Source organism: Colias croceus, chromosome 8 (genome assembly GCF_905220415.1).
Source record: "Colias croceus chromosome 8, ilColCroc2.1".
Classification (NCBI taxonomy): domain Eukaryota; kingdom Metazoa; phylum Arthropoda; class Insecta; order Lepidoptera; family Pieridae; genus Colias; species Colias croceus.
In genome coordinates, this window is record NC_059544.1 from 11,590,071 (window position 1) to 11,617,281 (window position 27,211).

The following is a 27,211-nucleotide window of genomic DNA, read 5'->3' on the forward strand; positions in this document are numbered from 1 at the left end:
AAACTAGATGGCTCTGTGCATGTTTTGATGTAATAACATCAAAACGGACTTTGGGTACCGAACGCCCTTGTTGCTCCCAATGCTTCAATTATGTACCTATTTCCCAAATGTAAAATGTTTTAACCGTTGTAGATTATAAATAGTTTCTATATGATTTCCATTATTGATAAGTTCAAAATATTCCAAAATGTATTATTAACGTTAGTTATGACTTAGTGGTGTGTTTTATCGTGCAGATAGATGGAGCATTTATTGCCTTTTTATAGTGATAAAATAAATAAACATGATACATTTTATTATCTTTTTCTTTTCTTCCTGGTCTATTTATTTATTTATAACAATCTATAGTCCTGTTAGGTATAGTACTAATAATATTAAGGAAGGCAATGACCCATCCTTCCTTTACCTTCTCGCACGTTGCTGACTGCAGGCTGCAGGCTGCAGGCCGGCGCGCCGCTCATTGGCCATGGACTCATGGTCCAACATGCTTGTTTGCGTAATGTTCATATTTAAGAACGCTGCAGCTGTTGAAACATTAGCTAGGAAAATAACCTATTAACAAATAGTCGAGATAAGACGACTTCAGAATAATTCTCGGTTATTTCCGTCTAGCTTTCCGCCCGCGGTTTCACCCGCGTTTTGAAAGAAAAAACCGCGTAGTTCCCGTTCTCGTGGGATTTCTGGGATTGCGTCATTTTCCCGGGATAAAAAAAAGCCTATGTCCTTTCACGGGTATCAGAATATCTCCATACCATATTTCATGCAAATTGGTTCAGTAGTTTAGGCGTGATTGAGTAAGAGACAGACAGACAGAGTTACTTTCGCATTTATAATATTAGTGTGGATTATATCAAAATGAAGCAAAGTCTCCTTCCGTTACATATAACGGAAGGAGAACTACATATAAAATACATATATTTAGACGCGCTATTTTGTATGTATTTAGACGCGCGCTATATGCACAGTGAAGTTTTCGGAGCCAAAAAGTGACATTCTTGATCTTCACTCTTGTTTCATTGAAGATACCTTGGGGCCTTTTGCTCTAAGTACACGAGTAGAGTTTATTAATTTAAATACTGTTAATTTCGTATTCATATTTTTTTAATTAAACCTTTAAGTATTAAGTAACTAGAACTAGACCAGAATGGGATCACACGGGAGGTGCCAAATTTTCTTGTATTGCAGATAACACAGTTCAATAAAAAGACAAAATTTATTTGTTGCCCTGGATATTTCACACAGTGACCTGGATACAGTTTAGGAATATGTATAATATTCATCAAAATTAGGAAATTTTCTCTTTTTTTTATTTAATTCTCTTATGGCTCTTCACAATACCGGTAAACAACAAGTGTTATTTTTTTCGGTAGATTTTGTTTTCTGCTCTTGTCAAAGTACCTATTATAAATTTATAACAGAATAAATTAAATTGTTTCTGCAAAAATATTTCTATGAACAACAATGTTAGGTTAAGGTTAGGTTGGTATTGAATTGAAGAATGCGAGTAGGTATTACTTGGTCAGCAAAGTGGATATGTCGTGGCCATATCGTAGATTTGATTATCGTAGGTTGCATTTAAAGATGTGGCCAACATAGTTTGACCAGATCTTTAAATCGTCATTGTTTCACGATTTTGTAATCCACACTTGGCCAGATCGTATAAAATATATATAAAATATTAAAAAAAAATCAGAATATTTTAAGAACTTGTTTATTGTCATTTAAGATAGTGCCGCGGCTGTGGCCGGCTATAAGTGCCAGAAGTGTTTTTGTAATAGGATACAGGTTAGGTTAGGTTAGACTTTGATAAACAACGCACGAGCCGAGCGAGCAAAGCGAGCGTACCGCGGCAGCGGCCGGCGAGTGCCAGAAGCGAATCGCTTTTTAGAAAAGAAACAATTATAATAATATAGTAATTAGGATCATGTTAGGATATATAAATATAGTTATAGGATTTTATACGCATTTTTTAGCATTATTTGCTCCAAATGAAATTCTCTACAACTTTGGTCCAGTAACTTTTTGTCGTAGAACTAACTTATAAATAAAGAAGTTAAAAGCGAAAATGTTCAGAAATTAGAGCTATTTATATTTTTCGATATTTTTTTTATCATTTTACGAAGAAGCGATAGGTATCAGACCATTTTTGTAGATTGTTTTTCGAGGAACAACTTTTATATAGTTACTACCATTTTTAAAGGTTTTACGGCGCTCTGAAGTGAGTACTATTTTTCAGTACTCTTAACCACAGTATTACAATTAGATATTATAATACTGTGCTATAATATAACCTTCCTCGATAAATGGCCTATCTAAAACGGAAATAATTTTTCAAATCGGATAGTCAGGATCAGTAGTTCGCGTTGAAACAAACAAACAAACTCTTCAGCATTACAATATTAGTACCTACCTAAGTATTGTAATAGTAACTACCTAGTAAAAATTGATTTAAGAAACTTATACCGGAAAGAAATGTAGAAAAATAAAAATAAAATTCTCGTCAATCAACACTTTATTTTTTTTCGGTTGAGAGTTTGAAACACGATAGTTGCGTAAAACTTAATTCATAATCGAATTGTATTTTATAAGCTGTAGATCTACTATGCGGAGACAGGTATTAAAAACTAAAATCGTCTTTTCTGAGCATTATGAGTCGTGCACTTTTGGATTCTCCCTCAGGATTCTCCAAACTTTTTTATATGTACATACTTTGATTAGATTTGTAATCTTTATTACAATAATTCTGTATCACAGAATATATTATTATAATAGTACCTACTACGAATGGCTGTATGCGCGTTATGAGTAAAGTCTACAAGCTTTTGTTTGGTGCTAGGTAGGTACGCAAAAAGATAAAATACGCACGCAGGTCGCTCCGCATTGAAATTCAAGCTCACTCAGGTTTTCATTTTTCATCACGACACAACCTTACGGGTGAAAGATAATACATCACATCGGCAAATTTAGTATGATGATCTATCATCTAAGTGAACATGAAATCATGCACCTAAATAACTAAGTATTTTTCCTATTGAAGATTACCTGCTCTAATCCAACGAAGCTTGGTAATGATTCGCAAAGATGATCTGGGAACATAGGAGAGATAAAGCACATAAACGGTGTGGCCATTAGCGGCGCTTCCTGCTCGCGCCTGGCATTGTTTGCGCGCTCGGGGGGCGCTGCGGCCGGCGCGCGGTCAGTCTCCGAGCGGGGCTGGACGACGCTGGCCAGGAGCAATGCGCGCGGTCGCGCTGTTGTGTGCGGCGCTGGCGCTGGCGCCGCGGGCGCGCCCCTCGCTGCTGCCGCTGGCTGCGGAGCGCCTGCAAGCCTCCGTCGGCGGCTACGCGGTCATGAACTGCCACCTCGACTTTCCTTTCGGAAATGAGATCCCGTATCACCTCCAATGGGATAAAGACGTGAGTCTCGCTATACGCATTTTTAAAAATTTCACAGATTCTTTTTTGTATTTCGTCATTGACTTGATATAAGTAATATTATAAATTATAATGTCGAAACCTTTTATCTATTATAAACTAGTCTACTCGCCCCGGCTCCGCTCGCATAGACGTTTTTGAAAGTTTTTAATATACACGATGGAAAGTTTGAATTGGCGCTGAACTAAGGCCCTGAAGGAAAAGTGCTTGAAATACCGCGCGCACTCAGGAATTATATATACACTATATCTATAGGTTGGAAAATTTCTAGGGGCTCTGGTGGGAAAGTATTTAAAATGCTGGATATAGCAAATTTTCTACAACATATTTTTAAAATAATTTTTAAAAAATAAATAATATGTTGTAGAAAATTGTTTGTTTGGATTGGAATGTATTATATTTTAGGAAGTTCGATTCCCGGTTGTGGCGAGTTTCCGAAAATCTTTAAATGCCGTTTTATTTATTAAAAAAAAAAGAATGTTTCTTTTTAACAACATGGGACAACACGGGAGATTTGCTATCTCCAGTAGGTATTTTAAGTAGGTACCTACTTTCCCGCCAGGGCCCATAGAAAATTTCCACCTGTATAATATGTACCTACCTACCTAGGTATATGCCTGAGTACGCGCGTTTCGATCAACGTATTGTTATCCCCTTTCGCTGTACTAATTCTAATATTCGATATTCAAGATTCGAAGAGCTTAAGAAATTTAACAACATTTTACATTATTATAGCTTACTAAGTAGTAAGTACGTGCACTTACATAATATTCACAAAATTATAAGAACGTTTGGAAGCCTTTGTGAATTGTGGCAATAGTGACGTGGACTTGCACTTAGTTCAATTTTTCAGGTTGAATTTTTATATAGGTACCTACGTACTACGTTCCCATCTAACTACCTAGTAGCTAACTTAGGTACTCATAGTATAACTTTCATTGGTCATCATCTGTCTGTTGGTCAAGGTTGGACAATAAAATAATTGTAAATAACATTGTCCAATGGCTCCACGACCGCAATCACCTCTGTGGTTGACTCGGTGTTCGATTTACGTTACATTTTTAGACCTCATTACCTATATATTAATATTATATAGGTACTTAATTAGGTATGTATTAATATTATATAGGTAGGGTAATTGCGCTGGTTTGCCGTCCAGCTTCTGTTTTCGTCCATTTGACTGACCTGCTACAATCACGTGCGTAAAACTTGAATACAAACCTACCTTCCCGCGCAAGTATTGCACTTTTTACGGTCCATAATGTTTAAGCAACAGTACTATCAACATTAAAATTTGATGTGACAAGAAGAGAGTTCAAAAAATTAACGTAAATGTGGCCGCTTCGCATACGTGCCTTGCAGATGTCATCGCGCGAGAGAAAAATTTGCCGGCGAGAAAAGTTCATGGTAAGGTAAATCACTGTTTTAGCTAGTTTACGTAATGTTTTTGGTACGTATGTTTATTTATAAGCATAATAAACGCAATTATAAGTGTTTATCATACATTTTTATAATACTCTTCGAAATATTAAGTGGACGGATACTAGGTTACCAAATTCTCAAAATATTTGGTTTTCGTCCAAGTGGACGGAAACTCAAACAGCTACGTGAATATTTGTTAGGGTCATTTTACTTTATCGGACCTTTAAAATACTGAATAGTTTCTCCCGAAGTGATCTTTATTGCTATTAGTTTAGTTTTTTTGGTTTCCGTCCACTGCTATGTCAGTGCTGCCAAAATAAAAAAATATTTAAAGAAGTGGACGAAAACTAAATTTAGCTTTAAATGTTTTAGTTTTCGTCCATGAATGAGTATTGGAGTATCCAAAAATTAAATATAGCCATTCTTTTGCATTACTTTTCGTCTATTTTTACGTATTGAAAAGTTTTCTATTCAGTATCTTCCTTATAAATAATTGGTGAGGGCCAGAGTGTTGTAGGTACCTAATATTGTCATTCATTCAGTCATGTATCATTCTCCTTATGTGAAGTAGAGTCAATTATTCGTAGCATAAATGGGGGTAGGTCAGACATAATACACTGTATTTTTCTTGATTATCATTCACTTGAGTATCATCTTTTAGTCTAGGTCTGTTTTGCCAATGCAGTATTTTTTTATTATACTTACTCAACGTATCCTCAGAAAGATCTTATTGTTTTTAGATGGCCTCGAAGGAGTCTAAGAAATCTAGAAAAAAAAGACGCTGCGTACACTGAAGATTCTGTGGCTAAAACTTATTATTATGGCTGTGTGTTTATAGTACGTTTCATTTGATAAACAAAGTATTAGAATGAAAATTTTTGTTGTTAGAATGAATATTTCTGTTTTTTGATGTTATTTCTTAGTCCTGTAATTATTACTTGTTTCATTTACATTGTAAGGAACGCATTCCTTTCTTTATCACGAATGATTATACAGTCATCACTAACGCCTATAAGGACTGCCAGATCTACATAGATCTCAGTGTTGACTAGTTATATTGATTATTATTAGTAAAACCACAAGTAAAACTAAACCTGTAAGGTAGTGAGAAATTGTAATGTTAATTAAATAAACGTATATATTTACCTGTAATTGATTTTTAACTTAATAGTTGACCTACCCTCCTTTTTCTACACGGTGCCGCGGTGGTCGAAAACTAGCTTACACTAGGACGAAAACCAGTTTTTTTGGACGAAAACTAGCATTTACCCTACTTTTGCAGAAAATAATTTAAATAAAAAGATACATCAAAATGATTTATTTTCCCTTAATATTATTATCTTAAAGAAGACTATATAAGGACTTAAAAAAAAAATTATATGTTTAAGGAAGGGTGCTCCAAAATATTTATTTCGTATCACAAAGTTGGCAACTCCTATAATTGGACGAAAACCAGCGCAATGACCCTACTTAATTAGGTATGTATAAACTATAAACTTTCGATCTACCTTTTTTCTTTTTATGGTTATGGTTATTATAACGGTTGTGAGTGGCTGTATTTTCGTATGAATTGGGGACTGGGGTTCATGATCAATAGGTAATACCTATTTCATATTATGCTTTTTTATACTGTCGGTGGACGGTGATCGAGTGAGATTTAGACTGGTAAAAATTAAAAGAATAATTTAAAAGCACTCATACCTACTTCAATTACTACAAGAAAGTTGTTACGACAAAACACTAATCTGCCAGTAACCTTGCAATGAAGAATTACTACAACAGAATTACTGCAAGTTGCAGTAACCATGCAGTAACTTCATATTTTATTTATTCTCAATTTTTTTAGGTACCTACCTACATTAAATTAGGTATTACTTTTATATTAACTAGGTATAACTATGTATTTAATAAAAATATATAAGTAAATACTTATGTGATTAAAATACTTTAACAAGAAGGGCGTTAAAAAAATGATATTCGTTTTCCTAAAAATAGTCGATGATTGCACAAGCACTTTTTTGTTTTATTCAACAACTCCATTATTTATTGTTGCGATTGATAACAGAAAAAAATATTTATTTATTTATTTAATTTTGCACCTATTTGTGTAATTAATAAAAGTCAATTTGTGATATTTTATTGGCATTTAAAATCTTTGTACCTATATTTATCGCGCAACTTTTCTTAGTTTGAAGTCTACTGAAATAACGTCGATAAAAATAAAATACCAACTCTATTACTCTACAATATAGGTAAGTACATTTTCATTCTTCGGGATCAAAATCAATAATTGTTAAGCAAATTCTTTTTGGAATCATCATTATAAATTATAATCAACCCATACAATATGTTTCCACTGCAGGGATATGGGCCTCCAATGAGGTTTAAGACAATAATCCACACTCATCCATCACTTATAAAGAAAATACCTACGAGTAGATAAGTACCTACAGCTACGTAGACCTTCATGAACTGTGCACACGTAGACAGTAGACTGTTATGAAGCTGGCTGCTGGTGACTCGTACATGTAGCTGTGCAGATAGTTCCTCTCAAAATAATTTTATACTCGTGGGAAACCGATCTTATAATTCTGAATGAATAAAACTTATAATGTAATACATATATACATAATATTATGCTAAGGAATCAAGATAGGATTAATAATAATAAGATTTAAATAGAAATGTTAAAAGTTAAAACCGTTTTAAAGAAAGGCAAAGCGAATCTCTTTCGGGCTTTAGTTCATCGGCCGCAACTCCCGAGGCGCAGCACGTCGCGGGTCGCCTGCACTGGCCAGCACTCTCGGGAGCGGCCATTGTGTGGCGCGGCGGCCGGCGGCTAGCGCGGCTGCCGGGCCCCGCCCCGCTGCGGCGCGCGCGCTACTCTGCGCAATGTCGCCCATTCGACCGTTACCTACAACAATAACCTGCTACTGTATTTCACCATGACCCATTTTAATAGGATTGTATAAAAACAAATGCCGCAACTGGATACGAGTGTCATGGACGGAACACAAAATATCTTTTTTCTTTTTTGTTCACTCTCTGGGTTGGCATTAAAATAAAAAGAAATCATTAAAATCAAATAACAAGGCAATGTTATTTAGATTTAGAAATCTAGATGTAATTTATACTAGCGTCGCCGTCGCGTAAACTTATTACATTTAGAATTTATTGGTAGCTAGGACATTTTATTATGTACCTACCTTAATAAACCATCCTCCACAGAGCAAGTAATATAGGTACACCCACGGTACACCGTAGCTGTACGTACTCTTAAGCGGGTAAGTGGAATTCGGAGGTGGTTTTTAAGTAAATCGAACCTAACTTAACCCATCATATCTGATATTGAACATCAGAGTCTAATCTAACAGTTCCACATCTATAAATTATAATTTTCCCAAAAATAATGCAATTTATTGTACCTAGTAAGCATGATGTTACGGATTACAATCAGTCAATCAGATTATATACTGTCGCGGATATAGGTACAGGGGTCAGGGTGTAATTGTTAAATGTGCACAGACGATTATTCCGTAACTATATTGCAGGTATCAGAAAATTTTAAACTGATATCGGAAGTACCTAATTAAGTACATAACCAAATGAGTAAAATGACATAACTTCTCAAACGACGAGAAATATTAGTCTAAGATCCGGCTGCAGGATTAGTGCGTTCATCGGTTTTTTGCTGAAAACCGTATTTTTATGTACATATTTATCTTAGATATTTATAATAATTAGGAGAATATATATCGACGAGGTTGCCAGTCAAAATTTGGCCGCAAGCATGTTTAATTAAAATTTTTCTAATCGATTTTTGGGAAAAAAATTCGTTCACTTGTTTTTTGATTAAAATGTAGTCTACATCACGGCAAATGATATAAAGATTCAAAAAAATCACGGTTGCCGCTTTTCACCTGGCCGCAACATCTTGGCAGCCTGGTGCAAACAGGTATGATTTCGATTCATATTTACGTTCATAACGTACATTTATGAATCATATATCAAATTAAAGCTATTTTTTTTCTATTTATTATCATATATGGTTGCCTAATTAAATCCGGCCGCAAATAAGGGTTGCCGGCTTTTTTTGTAAATCGGTTCAGAAACTTCTGCGTAATCGGTATAGGAAAAAATATACCGGCCGAATTGATAACCTCCTCCTTTTTTTTGAAGACGGTTAAAATATGCAAATCTATCTGACAATTTTCTTGGTGGTTTCGTGAAAAAAATTGACGAGCGCGTCAGAATTAGCAAATAAATAAAGAAGTCACAATTTTACCGATAATTTGAGTGTAACATGATCGATTTATTGATCAATCTGACGGGTCGGTCTTCTGCGCGCGCTCGTAAGTCGTCGGTGTGAGCCATAGAAATCTAAATAACAGCACAAAACAGTGTCTTGTTATTTAGATTTCTATGGTGTGAGCTGTGTTACACAGATTCAACGATGACCCGTTTTGTTCGTTCAAGTTTATTAAATTATTATAATAAAATAAGTGTCGTATGGAATTCGGCCGCAATCCGGAGCGATTATAGGAAAATTGGTGTAATGGAACAGGTAGAGAGAGACGACGCGAACAATTGCGTAGTGGTAGTGGATCGAGTGACGTGGGTGGGAGTCGTCGCGGCCATCGTTTAGTTAAGCAGCACAATTCACGGCTGCGTCCTGAGGGATTGCGCGGAGGTCGCGCTGGACACGAGGCCCGGCCGGAGCGCGGGAGCGGGGCGCGGGGCGCGGGCCGAGTCGCGCGGGCGGGCGGTGACGCTCCCGACAATTATCTCGTTGATGCACGGAGCCCTCGCTACGACAATTGCTGGATAACTATGTGCATACTAACAAGGATTTAATTAACACCACTTCGTTTGCCTTCACTCTCTACGCTCACCTGCACTTCCGTTCGATATACTCCTTCCTCGTTCCTCTAAATTTCATAATCAAAATAAAACAAACTAAATAATCCTTGCCCAATTAATACTATTCTAAACAGGACGTCTTATGAGATGATGATAACCACGAACCCATTTAAAATATTGTTTATTCATCATTAGTCAACCCGGGAAGAGCCGGGACCAGGGGCTAGACGCTAGTATTGTGTTCAGCTAAATGTAAACATAGGTACCTAGGTAGGTACTTTAAAGGGGTTTGGGTAAAGTTGGCGTTGTGATGAACTTTCGCGGCCAGCGGATGGAACTTGGATATTTTAAAAGAACAATAAATTATGAGAAAAAGTTATTATGGACATAGTTAATACTTAGGTATATCTCGCAACGTAGGTATTAGGAACAGAAATATTTGGTTTTGTATTATTCATTTACCTAGAATCTAGATGCTTTATTATAAGATTTTTCTGAGTTTTTTAGGTTTCTCCTTTATTTATTTAAGAATTCTAATCAAAGCGATGAATATGAACTTATGTATATGTCGTGGTCATATCGTAGATTTGATCATTTCATGATATGAGTGGCCATTTCACGAAATGGTCGCATATCGTGAAATGGCCAATTTAGTTTGGCCACATCATGATGTGGTTTGGGCAGATCAATGATAAGAAATCGTTTCACGATATGGCCAATTAACGCACGGTTTTTTCATGAAATGACAAAAATTATTTGATCATATCGTAAAATAGTTACATTAATCGTTGGTAGAGGCGCTGCAAGCTCTGTGTTTATGTGATAAGATGGCGGCCGCTGGCGAAAATTAAATTATTCGCAGTTAAAAACTTCATAATTCGTTTAATAACAATATTATGAAGAAAGTCATAGCAAAGAATTTACGACGAAGAGGTACGAGTACTATGGAAAATGTGGATATCTTATATTATGTATTTAAGAAAAAATGCGACTTAAATAAAATAATTTAAGAAACTACTACTATATTATTATAATTGTTTGTTTTTTAAAAAGCGATCCGCTTCTGGCACTCGCCGGCCGCTGCCGCGGCACGCTTGCTTTGCTCGCTCGGCTCGTGCGTTGTTTATCAAAGTGTAACCTAACCTAACCTAATTGTTTTCTATTGCAAAAACGATTCGCTTCTGGCATTCGCCGGCCGCTGCCGCGGCACTAAATGACATTAAACAAGTTTTTAGAATATAGTTATTCTGAATTTTTTTAATATTTTATGGACTCTTTATATTTTATACTATATGGCCAAATGTGGATGACCAAATCGTGAAACGTTGACGATTTAACGATCTGATCAAACTATGTTGGCCATTTCACGATATGCGACCATTTCGTGAAATGGCCACTCATATCATGAAATGATCAAATCTACGATATGACCACGACATATATACGAAATATATTGCTCTTTTAAAATATCCAAGTTTCATCACTGACCGCAAAAGATCATCACGACGCCACTATAGCCCATACAAAAGTACCCAAAAAACCCATTTCATTTAACCCTTCCAAACAAAAGATGAAGAAATTTATGTGATGAGGCCAAAAACAAAGTTCCCATTTAGCTTCATTTCCATTAATTTATTTTGAAATCTTCCGAGCATGACTGACGTGTTAGCCGTTAAGTAACAGGAAGCATGTTATGATCTAATTCAAATGACCCACATTAGAGCACATCGCGGGTTGCGGCCACTCCGCGTCGAATTAAACGACACTTGGCTAATGATGCAACGTCTTCCCAATGAGTCATCATTAAAAGTTTCTCATAGTAAACGGAAATTTATTCAAAACGGTGCACGCTACCTCAACGTAAGTTCCTTCGTCAGGTACCTGTAAATAATGAGATATGATTTTATTTGGAAGGGCGAAAGCATCTTCTCGTGGTACAGCGGCGACGAGGCGCCGCGGCTGGCGGACCGCTGGGGAGGGCGCGTGCGGCGCGCGGAGGGCGCGGGGCTCGGCGGCGGCGCCGTCAACCTCACCTCCGTGCGCGAGACCGACGCCGGCCTCTACCGCTGCCTCGTCACCTTCCCCAACCGCACGCCGCCCGCCAGGAATAACGGCACCTTCTACTACCTCGACGTTGACGGTACGCTCGATGACATCATAATATTATCTTCCTATCGCAGTTCACGAATTGAACTTAACAATTAACGTGAAAATGTAAATCTAGCCCTGAAATTTCTTCAAAACGACTGTAACAACCACGTAACAACATATCTAAGTGTTGTCATAATGCGGGATTAATCATCAATGCAAGTAAAACAAAATTATTGCATATAAAGTCTCCATATATGAAATATGTAACTAATTTAATTATAAAAGTAATGAAACAGTGTTTATACATATTATATAATTGACGTTTGAATGAATTTGCATCACGATCAAATCGTACTGATTTATGTGATGCTTTACTGTATATTTTCATGTTTGTTTTTCTGTTCAATAAATGGTTAAAAAAAAAACATGGCATCATTATCAGGTGGCAACTTGATAGTGACGCCGCCGATGAACAAGACTGTGATGGAAGGCGAGAGCGCGGAGCTGGAGTGTCTGCCGAAGAGTCGCGAGTGGGCGGTGCAGTGGTTCCACGAGGACACGAGCATGGCGGAGCTGCCGGAGCTTGCGGCGCGTGCGCTGCAGGCGGCCAACGGCAGCCTGCTGCTGCGGCACGCGCTCAGCACGGACCCGGGCCGCTACGAGTGCCGCGTGGCCGCGCCCGACGGCCAGCGGCAGAGCGCCAGCGCCTACCTAGACGTGCAGTGTGAGCACTTTATTATTTTACCTTTTTAATATTCATTTTAAAAATGCTGTATATAAAAAAAACTAGAACTTTAGGCGTTCGCAAACATCCGGTTTGGTACTCACGATCCCTTGTCCGCGTCATTCGAGAAAAATTAAAAATTCATTCTCGTTGGAAAAAATATGTTGATCCCCGAGATTATCAGGAATTTAAATTACTGCGATCCCGTGAAAAGATTTTCTTTTCTGGCTTACTGAATGTCACGTTAATTATATAAAATCATCCGAAAACAACATTAAATCAAAATATTTATTTCAAACCCTAAATATTTCTGGACCTTTGGTGCTACTATTTGCGATCTTTTTAATTCTTACTTTCATTCCATTTTTGTATCTGTTACCGGAAATGTATGAAATCAAGGAATTGTATACAAATCCTAGGAAATGTGTACAATTCCGATACCATTTAGGAAATGTATAAAATATTGTTTATTAAACTATTTAATGCATAGATATCCTAGGAAATGTATAATCTTCCTAGGAATTGTATACAATTCCAATATCGTATTAGGAAATGTATAAAATAAATGATTTCTGTAATAAAACACTGTATCGGGTAACAGTCTTACCGTAAAATAACAATAATATGTTCATATTATCTTACTAATTAACATTTCTTAAATCAACTTATATTCAATCAAATCAAATTTTCATTTGTTTAGTAATCAGTCCCCTCGTCCCGCTGTCTCGTTGTACACGTCCCAGTCGGATTGTATATTCTGCGGTATTACAAACGGCCGGCATTTTGTAATATGCCGAAATTCGTATTTTTCCAAAATTCTACAAAAAGAGGTCGTGAGCCGACGGAGACCCACTTCGTGGGGCTCCTATTTCTATCTAGTTTTAAAAAAACACGAACCTAACTTAACCCACCCCCTTATCCAAACCAAAAATTCTGATTACGAATTTTCGGCCCTCCCCCCATCGACCCGCGTACCTTCCAATATCTTAGATGTTTTACATTTCCGATTGCTATTTAGGAAATGTATAGATTTCCTAGGCAATGTATATAAAATAATTTATTTCACACATTTCCGTGCGATTTTATTACATTTCTTATTTTCATACATTTCCTAGGAATTGTATACAATGATGGATTACATACATTTCCGGTAACATATCCAACGATACGATAACGACAACCTTGAACAAAAAAATAAGAATAAAATAAAAACAGAAATGGTAAAAGTTCATATTAAGCTTACGTGGATGATATTTTTATCAAATTTTGAAAATAAAGCATAAATCAAAAACTTAATGGTTTAGGAATTAAGACAATAAATTTTAGTATTTTTGTTAGATAATAAGTCCCTCTACTCCCCGTAACCCGTTGGTCCACTACTTACGGGACACCCTGTATACAATAATTTTCCCGATATTTGGAAAAAGGCTTTAATTACACCCATTTCAAAAGGCGGTAATAAACAAAACGTTCAAAATTATAGGCCGATCTCTAAATTATGCGTATTAGGAAAAATTTTTGAAAAGATAGTCACAAACCAATTAAAACAGATAACATCTCGCCATATTTCACAGCATCAACATGGTTTCTTCCGGAGGCGTAGCGTAGAGACTAATCTTGTACTATATACGGACTTTATTTTGAATGCTCTTGATGCCGGCTTGCAGGTGGACGCCGTGTATACTGACTTTTCAAAAGCTTTCGATAAAATTAATCACTCCACACTCGTAATGAAAATATCCAAGTTTTCCATACACGGTGACCTTCTCCGCTGGCTTCAATCGTATATTTCTAATAGAAGCCAAGCTGTCGCACTTAAGGGTTACACTTCTGGATTCCTAAAGATTCCTTCGGGTATTCCACAAGGTTCCCATTTGGGTCCATTCTTGTTTACTGTTTATATAAACGTTATAGGTTCTTGTTTTCAGAATTTACACCATCTACTTTACGCCGATGATACAAAAAATTTTATGACAGTTAATGCACTTGAAGATTGTTTAAAATTGCAATCAGATTTAGAGAAGTTTGAAGTTGGAGACGGGCTATCATTCGGCTGAAGTTTCTGCAACATCAATCAATTATTTCTTAACCCCGATAAATGTCAAATTATTTCATTCAACAGAAAACGTAATCCCCTTATTTTCGATTACGCCTTCTCCGGTCATAAAATATAACGCGTCACGGAAGTAAGCTTTAATTTACACATTGAATACATAATCTCTAAAAGCCTATAAGCAACTAGGAATGATACTTCGTCTTGCTAAACCATTTAAACAACCGTCCACTTATAAAATATTATATTATGTTATTTTGTTCGCAGTATTTTGGAATTTTCATCTACTGTATGGAGCCCTTATTACAATGTCCACATCACTCGTATAGAAAAAAAAATCAAAATAAATTTCTAAAAGCTTTAGAATATCTAGACTGGAAATACCTTTATCAATTATGAAACTACTTCTAAAAAACACAATATAAGTTTACTGGAAAAGCGTCGTCTATTTTTGGACCAGATGTTTCTTTACATTTTACAAGATCATGCATTGCATAACTGATTCAGGCTTGTTATTGGAAAAAAATAAAATTAAGAGTTCCCAGAATTTCCTCACGTTGCACATACACATTTGAAGTCACTCCCTGTAATACAAATTACGCCAAGAATGCCTTCTTAAAAAGAGCAGCCTTTTATACTGATAAATCATTAGAGTTCATTTGCGTGAGGCTTGTCTTCTTTTTTAAATGCTGTTTTTCTTTTTTTTAACAATAGAACATGTTGTGTGATCGTAGTGAACTTTAGAACTTTGTTATATTAAATCATGTATGGCTGTTATGTTCTTATACAAATAAAATAAAATAAAATAATAAAAACCTGTATTATTAAAACATTTTCAAGAAATGTTCAATAAATGTCACATACATGAATTATTTTTTAAAAGTATTAAGTATCATTTCCTGAAACATTTAATTTTTTAACAAATTGCGCAATCACCTTTTTTTTTCTAAAAATAAGCTAATGAGGAAGTACATTATTATTGAAACCGATGCAGATTTTTTTTTTTTTTTTTAATAGGTCCACCAAACTGGACATAGCACTACAAAAATAATAGATATGGTTATTCTATGATACATCACAAGTAATAGGTGCTAGACCTTCTAGAGGTGAACACAGCCTGCAATAATGTACGCGAATACATATAATTACATTATTACAATATTAACATAATTTAGAAAAATAACATTATGGAACAATTTAAATACAATATTTATGTAATTTTGGAAACTAATTTTTTAAATGAATTTAGGGATGCGCTAAATATATCGACGTTATTACATACTATTTCGTTGTAAGCTGAACACATGCGGTGCAATGACGAGTGTTGAGCGTAGTTTGTACGACAAAAGGGAAGACTAAACGTTTTCATGTTAGTGGGACGGCTGAATGGCCTTGGTACATGTATGCTAATTTTTCCCAATAATTGAGAATTATCTATTTTACCATTTATAATTTTGTATAGAAACACGATATCAGAAAGGGTCCGTCTGCTTTCAAGCGATTTCATTTTAAAATGCATAAGTCTAGAAGAATAAGACGTTAGGTTACGGCAAAGGTTGTGAGCGAAAGTTAGGTGGTACAGGAATTGTTTCTGTATCCGTTCCAACCGCTGTATGTGTACGGCATAAGTAAGATTCCACACAGGGCTACAGTATTCGAGGAGAGATCGTACGTAGTAATTAAAAAGCAATACTGGTACTTCAGAGTCATTAAAGAATTTGGTCTGTCTAATGATGAATCCCGAAAGGCGTGCGGCCCTTGTTGCTACCGAGTCTATGTGCTCGCGAAAGTCGACTTTTCTGTCCACCACAACACCGAGATCGCGGATGTTCGTGACTTCACCGATTGGAATGTTATCGATAGAGTAAGTTACATGAAGTGGATTTCGTTTCCTTGTGAATTTCATATGATAACACTTAGATACGTTAAGGAACATGTTATTTTTTGCGCACCATAATGTAATGTTGATATCGTTTTGTAATGCTAAAGTATCTTCATGGTTTTTTATTACCCTATACAATTTGAGATCGTCGGCGAACATTTGGTACTTAGACGTAATGTTGGCACCTAGGTCGTTAACGTATAGTAAAAAAAAGAGAGGACCGAGGTGAGAGCCTTGAGGTACACCTGAGGGTACTGGTCCAGCGACTGACTTGTAACCTCTGAGTATAACTAATTGGGACCTATTACGAACATATGATTCGCACCATCTGAGCAGAGAGCCGCAAATACCTGCGTGGTACAACTTTTGGACAAGAAGGCTATGATCAACCATGTCAAATGCCTTGGAGAAATCTGTGTAGATAGCATGAATTTCATTTTGTTTTTCGAGCTCTTCATTTATGTCGCTGACGTATTCCAAAAGGTTAGACATGGTTGAACGCCCTGGAAGAAAACCGTGTTGACAGGGGTCAAACAGAGGTTTGAGATGAAAATAAAATCTATTGTAAATTATGGATTCGAACAGCTTACCCATGGCTGACAGTATTGATATCGGCCTATAATTCTTAACTTTCTGGTCGCCTTTTTTGTGTATTGGAGTGATGTGGGCAATTTTCCATTTAGTCGGAAAATGGCCGAGGGAGATAGATTTATTGTAGATGTGGTACAGAGGCTTTGTGAGTTGCGCAGAACAAGTTTTTAAGAACAGGGGAGCGATTCCGTCTGGGCCTGGTCCCTTGTTAATGTCTATTCGTTGAAGTGATTTGTAGATTTCAGTTTCAGAGATGTTGCAAGAGCTGAGAGATCCATTGTTAGTGAAAGGTGTCATAGCGAAATCTACTGAATGGGGTGCAAGTTTACTATTGTATATGGAGTGGAAGTATTCGGAAAAGAGATTACAGATATTGTCCCCGCCTTGAACGTTTCGGTCATGAAGATACATTTCATCAGGAATGTCCCTACTATTTGATCTTAAGGATTTTATAAAGGACCAGAAGTATTTTGGGTCTTTTTTTATTTGAGCCTTTGCCTCAGATTTAAGTCTATTGATACTTAGTATTGATACATGTCAGTAGCATTTTTTGGCAACGGTCACGTAACATTTGAAAAGTAACCAGGTCCATTGGATTAGAGTATTTTTTGTACCTGTTGTGATACTTTGACTTTTCGTTTAGGCATTTAATTAATGACCGACTGAACCAAAAGGGATAGTTCTTGTTATTTTTTGGTCGTAAGGGCGTGTATTGTGTTATTATGGGAGTTATAATACTATAGAATGTATCAACTGTTTCGTCTACTGTTTGTTTAGATTCAAAATAGCTATCCCAACGTATTTTATCTAATTCCTCTTTGATTTTATTGTAGTCTGCCTTAGAAAAATTGAGGCTAGGAAACTTATTAATTTTGGGTGGTTTGTAATTTTTAAGTTTTATATGTATGTCTAAAGGAGGGTGATGATTATCAATTTTTACAAGGGGGAATGGATTGATCATAACTTGAGATGAGTCTTTTGCGTTAGTGACAATAAGATCTAGCGTGCGGTAATTAATGTTTGTGACAGGATTTATTTGGTGGAGACTATTGAATGAAAGGGTGTCAATTAGCAGATTGTCAATTGGATTTGACAAGCAGATAGGGACTAGATCTTTGTTTGTATCTAATTTCCATTGGATGTGAGGCAGATTAAAATCACCCGCCAACAAGATCACCGATTTCTTCGGTAGTTTATGCTGAACAATATTGTTTAAGTTTGAGGTGAAGTTTTTTAAATTATTTAAAGAGATAGGAGGAGGGAGGTATACTGCGCAAATAAATAGGGGGACGATGGAATTGCCATGTTTCAGCTTAACAGCTAGCCATAGGTCTTCGGTTGAGGATTCCCATTGCAGCTTACGAATTGGCTGGAACTTATTTAGGACAGCTACAAGTACACCACCTCCAGAGATTTTCTTAGAATCAGAGGAGCTTCGGTCCCTTCTGAATACCGTTGTAGGGGCTTGTTATGTGCGGGTGTAATAAAAGATGAAATTACTACGCAAAGGTTATATTTCGTTAACTACATATATTTAACCGTATGTAATTAATATTCGACCTAATGCGACCCACCCGCGTCCCGACAAGCCCGTAACTGTCTGTGCATAGCGCACGAACTGTTTATATATGAGTTACCGTGTGAACTTTCTTAGCGTTACACTTGAAATTCGATAACTCATAAATTGGCTTGTCGACGCTACATCATTCCCCCCTTAAAAAATAAAAAGGGTATACAAGTAAAAAAAACTTACAATAAAAGTAAACTAAACAATAAACAGATGGGTGTATATAAAGTGTCGCTATATAAGGTTACAAAATGTTTACAATATAAAGTATAAAAAAGGTTCACAATATAAATCAATCATAACGTATACAAGTGGTTAACAGTTAACACCTAACTTCGTTAAACTATTTATGTTATTACAAAAACTCGGTTGGGTCTTCTAAGTGGCGTGCGATAATTGTTACACGTCATCTAACACTTAGTAACATTAACATTTCAAATCCCAATACGTTTTTCTTACACTTGTATCGTTTAATATTACAAAGGCTATTACTATACACTCATAAGCCATAAATCAAAAGTATACTTAAATTTCTAAGTAAGTAGTAAACATTTCAATAAAAACTCAACACAAACATAAATTTGAAATACCATAGGTACCTAAAACGTTAAACCATTAATAATGAACTCGTTTCAAATTTCACAAGTGCTATTATTTATTAAATACGATGTGTTGATTACTAAGTATTTATTATACATTTCTATGAAGTCTTATATGAATACTTATAATCATCGTAATTCTAATAAATTTAAAATAGTTGAAACAATTACAAATACAATACTATTACCTAAATCGTACTGGTAATCGTATAGCTCTTCCACTACGCGTGGTATGTGTATTAGGCAATTCACTACTTGGAATTTGTAATGGAACCTCAGTATCTGCCCCAGATGTCGTATCACTATCATCATTCAAATAATATGCAGGATTTAGACGGTCTACAGATATTCTAACTTTCCTGCCAGTCATTTGAATGTAAAATACCTTTTCCTCTCGACTCAGCACACGATAAGGACCGTCGTATGTTGGTTGTAGAGGCTTACGCACTGCGTCGTTTCTTACAAAAACATAATCGCATTTTTCTAAATCGGGGTGAATAAATATGTTCCGTCTTACATTCTGCCTAATAGCTACTGACTGATATTTCCTAATAGTATCTCGTAATTTACTTACATACTCTAGACTGCTATCTATTTCAAAACTCGATTTTTTATCGTAATAATCACTACACAGTACACTCACTCGCGGATCGGTTATTTTTCGACACTGGTAAAATTAAAACATTTCTGATTGCGCCGGTGTCCACTAAAAACTTAATAGATGCTGCTTCCGCCACACACAAGGTTGAAAGCACTTGCTGGCGTTATGCTTATAGCGGTAATGGTAATAACATAACCAATTTGGTCTTCTCTGTTTTGATATTCTTGCACGATCGCGATTTTGAGATGCGGAACGATGCGTGCTATTTCCATACCTTCGACCGCTAAACGATTTGCTTCTCGAGCCTGCACATTCCAGCTGGTTTACCCGCTGCTTTAGTTGTGCTAACTGCTCGAGAAGGGTATACTGTACCGACGAAACTGCTCGAACTGGAACTGCCGGATTCATTTTTAATTATTAACAAACGATATCTATGCAATTCACTATAATAATGTTCACTTTTCGTCGGGAGTCACCAATATAGGGTCTTGTTATGTGCGGGTGTAATGAAAGATGAATAACTACGCAAAAGGTTATATTTCGTTAACTACATATATTTAACCGTATGTAATTAATATTCGACCTAATGCGACCCACCCGCGTCCCGACAAGCCCGTAACTGTCTGTGCATAGCGCACGAACTGTTTATATATGAGTTACCGTGTGAACTTTCTTAGCGTTACACTTGAAATTCGATAACTCATAAATTGGCTTGTCGACGCTACACCGTGTATCTATTGTCAAAAAGTTCGCGATCAAAAACCGAGTCATTCAGCCAAGTCTCCGTAAAAATAACAATATCGGCATTTTGTTTTAAAACATTTGTAAAAAGTTCTTCAGATGATTGCAACGCAACAGAAAGCTCGATCGTTTTGACATTTTGCAGACAAAGCTAAAGTCGTGTACTCGCCCAAAGAACGGCACCTGCCGTACGGCAAGCCGGCCAGCCTGGACTGCCATTTTAGCGCCAACCCGCCGCTCACCAACCTGCGCTGGGAGAAGGACGGCTTCCTCTTCGACCCGTACAATGTGCCCGGCGTATTCTACAGTCGCAACGGCAGTCTGCTGTTTAATAAAGTGAATATTATCTTTTGTTATTTAAGCATTTATGTCCAAAATACAACTCTATAGAATCCTCTTTTCGTTGATTGCTCTGTCTGAAGGTAAAAACTAAGTACCTACTTAAAAATAGTCTTTAAAAGAATCATCAAATGAATAAACCAAGTAAAAACTAAAAAGTTAGTGAATTGAAAATCTCCTCCATTCCTTGAAGTAGGTTAAAAATAGCGTTATTGTGCAATGCCTGCAAATTTGTGCAATTTTTTCACACCTAGATATGAGTGGTGCTTTCGGATAGGTATTAAATTTCATTGAAATCGGTTCAGTCAATCGGAGAATACCGAGCATGGTCTCTTTATTGAAAGGCGCTGTTCAACTTACCGCTTTAAATATAACTACCTAGGTATTTGCCTAGACGAGTCCGCACACAGTGAGAATATGAGTTCATATTACGTAATGTATTATTCTAGCATGATTAAGCAACATAATTCGGTGACAGGTGGACGAGTCGCACGAAGGTGTGTACTCGTGCACGCCCTACAACGCGCTGGGGTCAGGCGGGCCGTCGGGCGGCGTGCGCGTGCGCGTGCAGCGCCCGCCCGCGCTGGTGCAGCGGCCCAGCCCGCTGTACCTCGCGCGGCTCGGCCAGGAGCTCACGCTGCCCTGCTCCGCTGCGCTCGACCCTCCGCACGCTCCGCCCACCGTCGTATGGACAAGGGTGCGTGTCGCTTAATTCTTTGAAACCCAAACTCGAACAAGGACGTGAAAACGGTATGGAAACAAACTAAAGAGAACGGTTATTTCATTTCCAGAAGGACGGAGGTTCGCTGCCCGAGGGGCGGTACTCAATAGACGACGGCAACCTCACGATCAGCGAGATTTCAGAAGATGATCGCGGTGTATACGTTTGCACAGTGAGCAACGAGGCGGACGTCCTCGCGGTCGAGAGCGAACTGCTCATAGAGAACGTGCCGCCGCGCGCTCCGTACAACCTCACCGCGCTCGCCACGCACGACTCCATACACCTCTCTTGGGTGCCGGGTAAACAATCTCGCTAGGAAAAAACGTTGTATTCGGCAAAGTCTAGAAGTGTATGATCATTTTTCAAATTATAGGACATAATGGACTCGATGTGGAGTACAACGTATGGTACCGAGAACGCACGGACAGCGAATGGCGAACTATGAAGATACTGTCGCGGGGAGTGACCGACGCGACGGTGGTGGGCCTGCGCCCCGCTACGCAGTATGAGCTTCGCGTGCTGTCGCAAGATCTCATAGGGGATGGACTATTTAGTAAACCCATTTTCGTCACGACATTAGGTTCGTTTATGTGGCTATTCTGTCCTTAATCTATGACAATGTATATTATATCGTTAGGTCTATACATATAAATATGATCGATTATATTATCAGTCATCCGTGCTCTTTTATGATGAAACAGATGTAGAAGTGAGCGAGGCGGTGAGCGAGTCGGCCGTGGCCGCGACGGAGGCGGCGCCGGGCGGCGGGGGGCGGGGGGAGAGCGGTGGGCGGCGGGGGGAGAGCGGCGGGCAGCGCGCCGAGCTGAGCGGGCCGGCCGAGCTGGACGTGAGCGTGCGCCTGCTGGACGAGGGCGCGCTGGTGCGCTGGGTGCCGCACGCGCCGGGCCGCTGCGCGCTGCGCTGGTACCGCGACGAGCCCGAGCGCACGCTGCTCGCCACGGCGCACACACATCACGACTACATACTCGGTGAGCGCTGCGTCACCGCATGCCAACGATTATTATCTTAATTCTAACAATCTTATCTATTCCTTTAATGAAGTCGATCGAGGTACCGTAAAATGCTGTAACATTGCCTTTATAGCTCAACATTGCCTAAATTCAAAAAAGTTAAATTATTCCCGCTGCGAAATGTTTTTTATTGTCTATGGTATTACTAAAAGCAAGTCGGCAATCTGTATGGCAACATTCAATCACACGTCACTCCAAATTTTAGATAACAAACTGTCAGAGTCCTTTTCATTGTCGGTGCGGATACTCGCTTTTTACCGGCTCTCAGGAAAATTTCATTTTGTGAATATTTATGCTTTATTTCCTAGCGTAATATGTTATATAGCAAAGAAAATATGCTCTTTTATGTATTTTAACTGTTTTTCTGTATTATATCTTAATTTAAACCGTTAAATCATGGTCGGCAAAGTTGTGTCAGATTTTCGCAACTTTTTACTCAACATTATCTAGGGTTAGGGCTGCCCCTTTTAATTTTTTCAACAAACTCTTAATCGACCGTGGTTTTGCTTGTATAATTTTTTTTTGTAATTGATCTAACAACGTTTTATAGAAGCTAGAACTATTGTTTCTTTATTTATCATCATCAGAAATTAAGGATGTCGAATTTAATTTTCTTTAAGTCATTTATAGTACTTATGATTACATGAGCAACCCACCCAAGAGTAGATGCTGAATGTGGCGGTAGATTTAGTCACATGTAAGATAATATCTTCATACGAGGCGGAGAAGCAATTCGGTATTCCTAGGCGTACAAAACAAAATATGTAAGAATCTTCATGTAAAATCTGTGGGCCATCCTACAAAATTATTTGCAGAAGAAGAAAAGCATATTGCTGAAGTTGTTAATTTATCAGCAGAGTTCGGTTGTCAATTGAGTAAAGATTGAGTATGATTGACTTGCGTATTGTTCTGCACGATTATTTAGAAAAAAATGACCGATTGCAGGTTTTTAATGGAAAATGTTGGAAAACTATTTGTTGATCTCACTAATGTAAAACTCTTTGTTGATTTTATGTAAAACTATTTGTTTATCTCACTGCAGGCTGCTGTTGTAATCTTTATTACTTATACGTAATAGATACCAACATTATTTTTTTTAATGTTATTACAGAATATTAACCTAATATTATTACATAATATTTGTTTTCCTATGAAAAAATGTGATTAAAATTTAAGTACAACAATTTGATTTATTAAAAATATATTTGAATATTAAGAAAAATTGTTGCATTTCCTTTGGGGCAGCCCTACACCAAACTCACTTTTGTATGGGAGTTTTAGAGAAACATGCACAACTTTGCCTAGCATTGTAAAAACAAATTTCTTGTGCTATTCAAGATTCAGTGAAGTCTGACGTGGAAAAGAACTTCATGGCAATATGGGTGTCAAATTCGTTACCAAAATACCTATTCATTTAAAAAGATATTATGACAGGCAATATTGTATACCCGGCGCGGCCTAAGATGATCCGTATGACACTGACAGTTATTCTCAAGAGACAAACTTGTAATGGCGTCACCATTAAATTAGAAACGTATTGGAGGCGTCTAAAAATGGCATTTATTAATTTTTACGTAGCTTTATGCTATTACAACGATATTCCGTTGGAATTATAACAATTCTTATCATTTACGAGAAATTATATTATAATTATATCAATCTGACTTTACGTTTACGTCCTTCAAAACTTACATCGTTGGCATTTATCGACTAGTGCGGAAAGTATCGATAAACAAGTTTCGATAATGGAAAGTCACATTTCGAGTTCACATTTTTTCCATGCTTAAGCATGAATGAAGCATTTATGGAACAGAAGATCGCAGCATAATTAATTAATTAATTACCGTTCGCGTTAATTTACTTACCTATGATAATATAAGTTTTTTAGAAAAATTAAATGGGGGATTCCATTTTCATGATAAAATAATATACACTGTGTTAAACGGGTTAAAAATTACGAGAAAATGATAAGGTGCATTTTTATGTTTTGGAAAACTTTCGTTTTACTTACCGTTTCGTTTACTTAATAGACGTTAAAAATTCATTTTATAATATTTGTAAAAACATGTTTACCGACGTGGCTGAATGCAAACCACGCCTTTGCCTATAAAATAGTAAAGTATCGACACGATCCATCATACGAGCAATCACTAAGACGAACTGTCATAGGGATCATCTTAGGCCGCGCCGGGTATAGTTTTTACCTCAACTTTGCCTACGTTTTCAAAGCAATTTTTTGGTGCTTTATAGGTGTTTTTTTTACTAATAGCAAATGTATTTCTATAGCTTAAAGTCCAATATTGGACAGTAATTGAAAAAACATACGACTTTCTTAACGATTAAAGATTTATCGAAGAAAAACGTCAAAATCCGTGCAAAGTTGCAGCATTTTACGGTATCCACCTGTATTACCCGTTTCCGACATATTTTGCAATGTACCTATGTACGGGTGTCCAGTGGCAGATTTCAATGTTTGAGGGCTTGTAAAAAAAGAAGTATTATTTCTAAACAAAATATTTTTATTAAAGTCAAAAGAAGACGAGTGCGGATTTTATCTCCTGAAAATTACATTTTCCAAATGCCGCCCTTCTCTGTGATCCGTGTCTAGCGAGGACTTAAAAGCATTTAAGTAAAAGCTTGTTTTTAAAAAGGTTTTTTACTTTTAATTAAGTAATTGTTTCTTTTTTGTATACAAATGTAACAGATACGTAAACGATAAATAGCATTATATCATTGTTAATTCTCGAATAAACGTCGCAGTGAGCGAAGTGGAGGAGGGCGGGAGCTACTGGGCGCACGTGGAGTGCGGCTCGGCGTGGGGCGGCGCGGCGCTGCACGTGCCGCAGTACGCGCGCATGCGCGGCGTGGCGCTCGGCGTGGGCGTGGGCGCGCTGCTGCTGGCCGCGCTGGCCGCCGCCGCGCTGCTGCTGCGCCGCCGCCTGTGCGCGCCCGCCAAGCGCGCGCGCTGACCGCCCGCCGCCCGCCGCCGCCGCCTGCCGCCTGACACGGGACAGCCTACGTCTAACTCCACTACGGCTGTTGAGCGAGCCCTATTCCAATACTAATTGCGCAAAGAGACTTTGTTTTCGTGTAGGCAATGTTATTCGTGAACTGATAATCTTAGAATATAAAAAAATACAAAAATCTTTTTATTGTTACTACCAAAAATAATACAATCATGCACTAATCTCCACTGTAAGATTCCCTGTGTTGTGGAGAATAGTCTAAGCTAGTAAATAATATGGTAATTTGGACCAAGCTCGTGCTAGATTAAGATAGATAGACTAAGATAATATTAGGCACGAGGTAGTACCTCGTGCCTAATATTATTATCTTAGCTTAGCATTGGATTTTAATTAGATTCGGATGTGTTTCATCTCATCGATAAATTAAGTGTGGGTACATGTTATTAGCATGTATAATGATGAAAAAAATTACTTACAACAGTATGAAGTATGTATTGATTACCGTAAATCTTTATTTTTAATAATATAAAGAATATAATTTGGAGTATAAAAACGTCTTGTCATGCACAAGGTTGGGCTTGTTACATTTACTACGGAGTACGGAATAATTGATATATCTAAGCTAACAATCTAACATATAAATAAATTATATTATTATAATGTATGACTTGGATTATATTCTTTTGTTCCGTATTATAAAATAACTTTCAACCAGATTTCTGATATATCTGATCCAATAGGTAGTCACAATCGAAATAATCGGACTCGCGACACAATGCGATCCGTAGGTACAAATAAGCTATAGTAAAGTATGTATTTTTTTCTTTGCCCTCTAAAGCCCTCTTTATTATGTATATTATGGTATTAATTTAATAAAATAACTTGTACATAATAATATAATATTATAATATATAAATCTCGTGTCACAATGTTTGTCCTCAATGGACTCCTAAACCACTTAACCGATTATAATAAAATTCGCACACCATGTGCAGTTCGATCCAACTTGAGAGATAGGATAGTTTAAATCTCAAATCGTTTTAGAGAAAGCGGGCGAAGCCGCGGGCGGTAAGTTAGTAATATTATATAAATTTAGCATCATTTGGATTAATGTTACCAATAAAGTATAGATGTCGCTATTATCAATATTGTAAAGACTTTCATAATAATTAATACGTACCGTGTCACGTTTTTTATATCTTTAACTAGCGGTCCGCCCCGGCTTCGCCCGTGGTACATATTCACGTTTTCTCTACATAAGAACCATCTTCGTACTTCAAGGAATATAATAAAAAAAGAATTAAAGATATCGTTTCAGCTGTTCTAAATACCAACACATTTTGGGATTCATTTTTATAATATTATAGACTAGCGACCCGCCCCAGCTTCGCCCGTGCATGTTTACGTTTTGTCTCCCTAAGAACTATCCTCGTATTTCAAGGAATATTAAAAAAAAAAAAGATATTAAGATATCGGTTCAGAATTTCTCGAGATTTGCGCTAAGCAACTAATTTAGCGTTTCATTTTTATATTATAGAAGATTATTAAAGTGGCAACAGAAATAAACATTCTCTGAAATTTTAAAATAT

The 27,211-nt window shown here is 37.1% G+C and overlaps 1 protein-coding gene across 1 annotated transcript; it reads left to right on the plus strand.

Moving 5' to 3' along the window:
- The first annotated feature begins 3,171 nt into the window (after window positions 1-3,171).
- LOC123693765 (protein borderless) lies at window positions 3,172-26,510 on the plus strand. The gene is made up of 9 exons (XM_045638977.1): window positions 3,172-3,416; window positions 11,631-11,856; window positions 12,250-12,531; window positions 20,711-20,901; window positions 21,383-21,601; window positions 21,696-21,924; window positions 21,999-22,205; window positions 22,327-22,614; window positions 25,417-26,510. Exons 1-9 carry the CDS (start codon window positions 3,237-3,239, stop codon window positions 25,623-25,625), a joined length of 2,031 nt encoding a protein of 676 aa, XP_045494933.1. The 5' UTR covers window positions 3,172-3,236; the 3' UTR covers window positions 25,626-26,510.
- The last annotated feature ends 701 nt before the right edge of the window (window positions 26,511-27,211 follow it).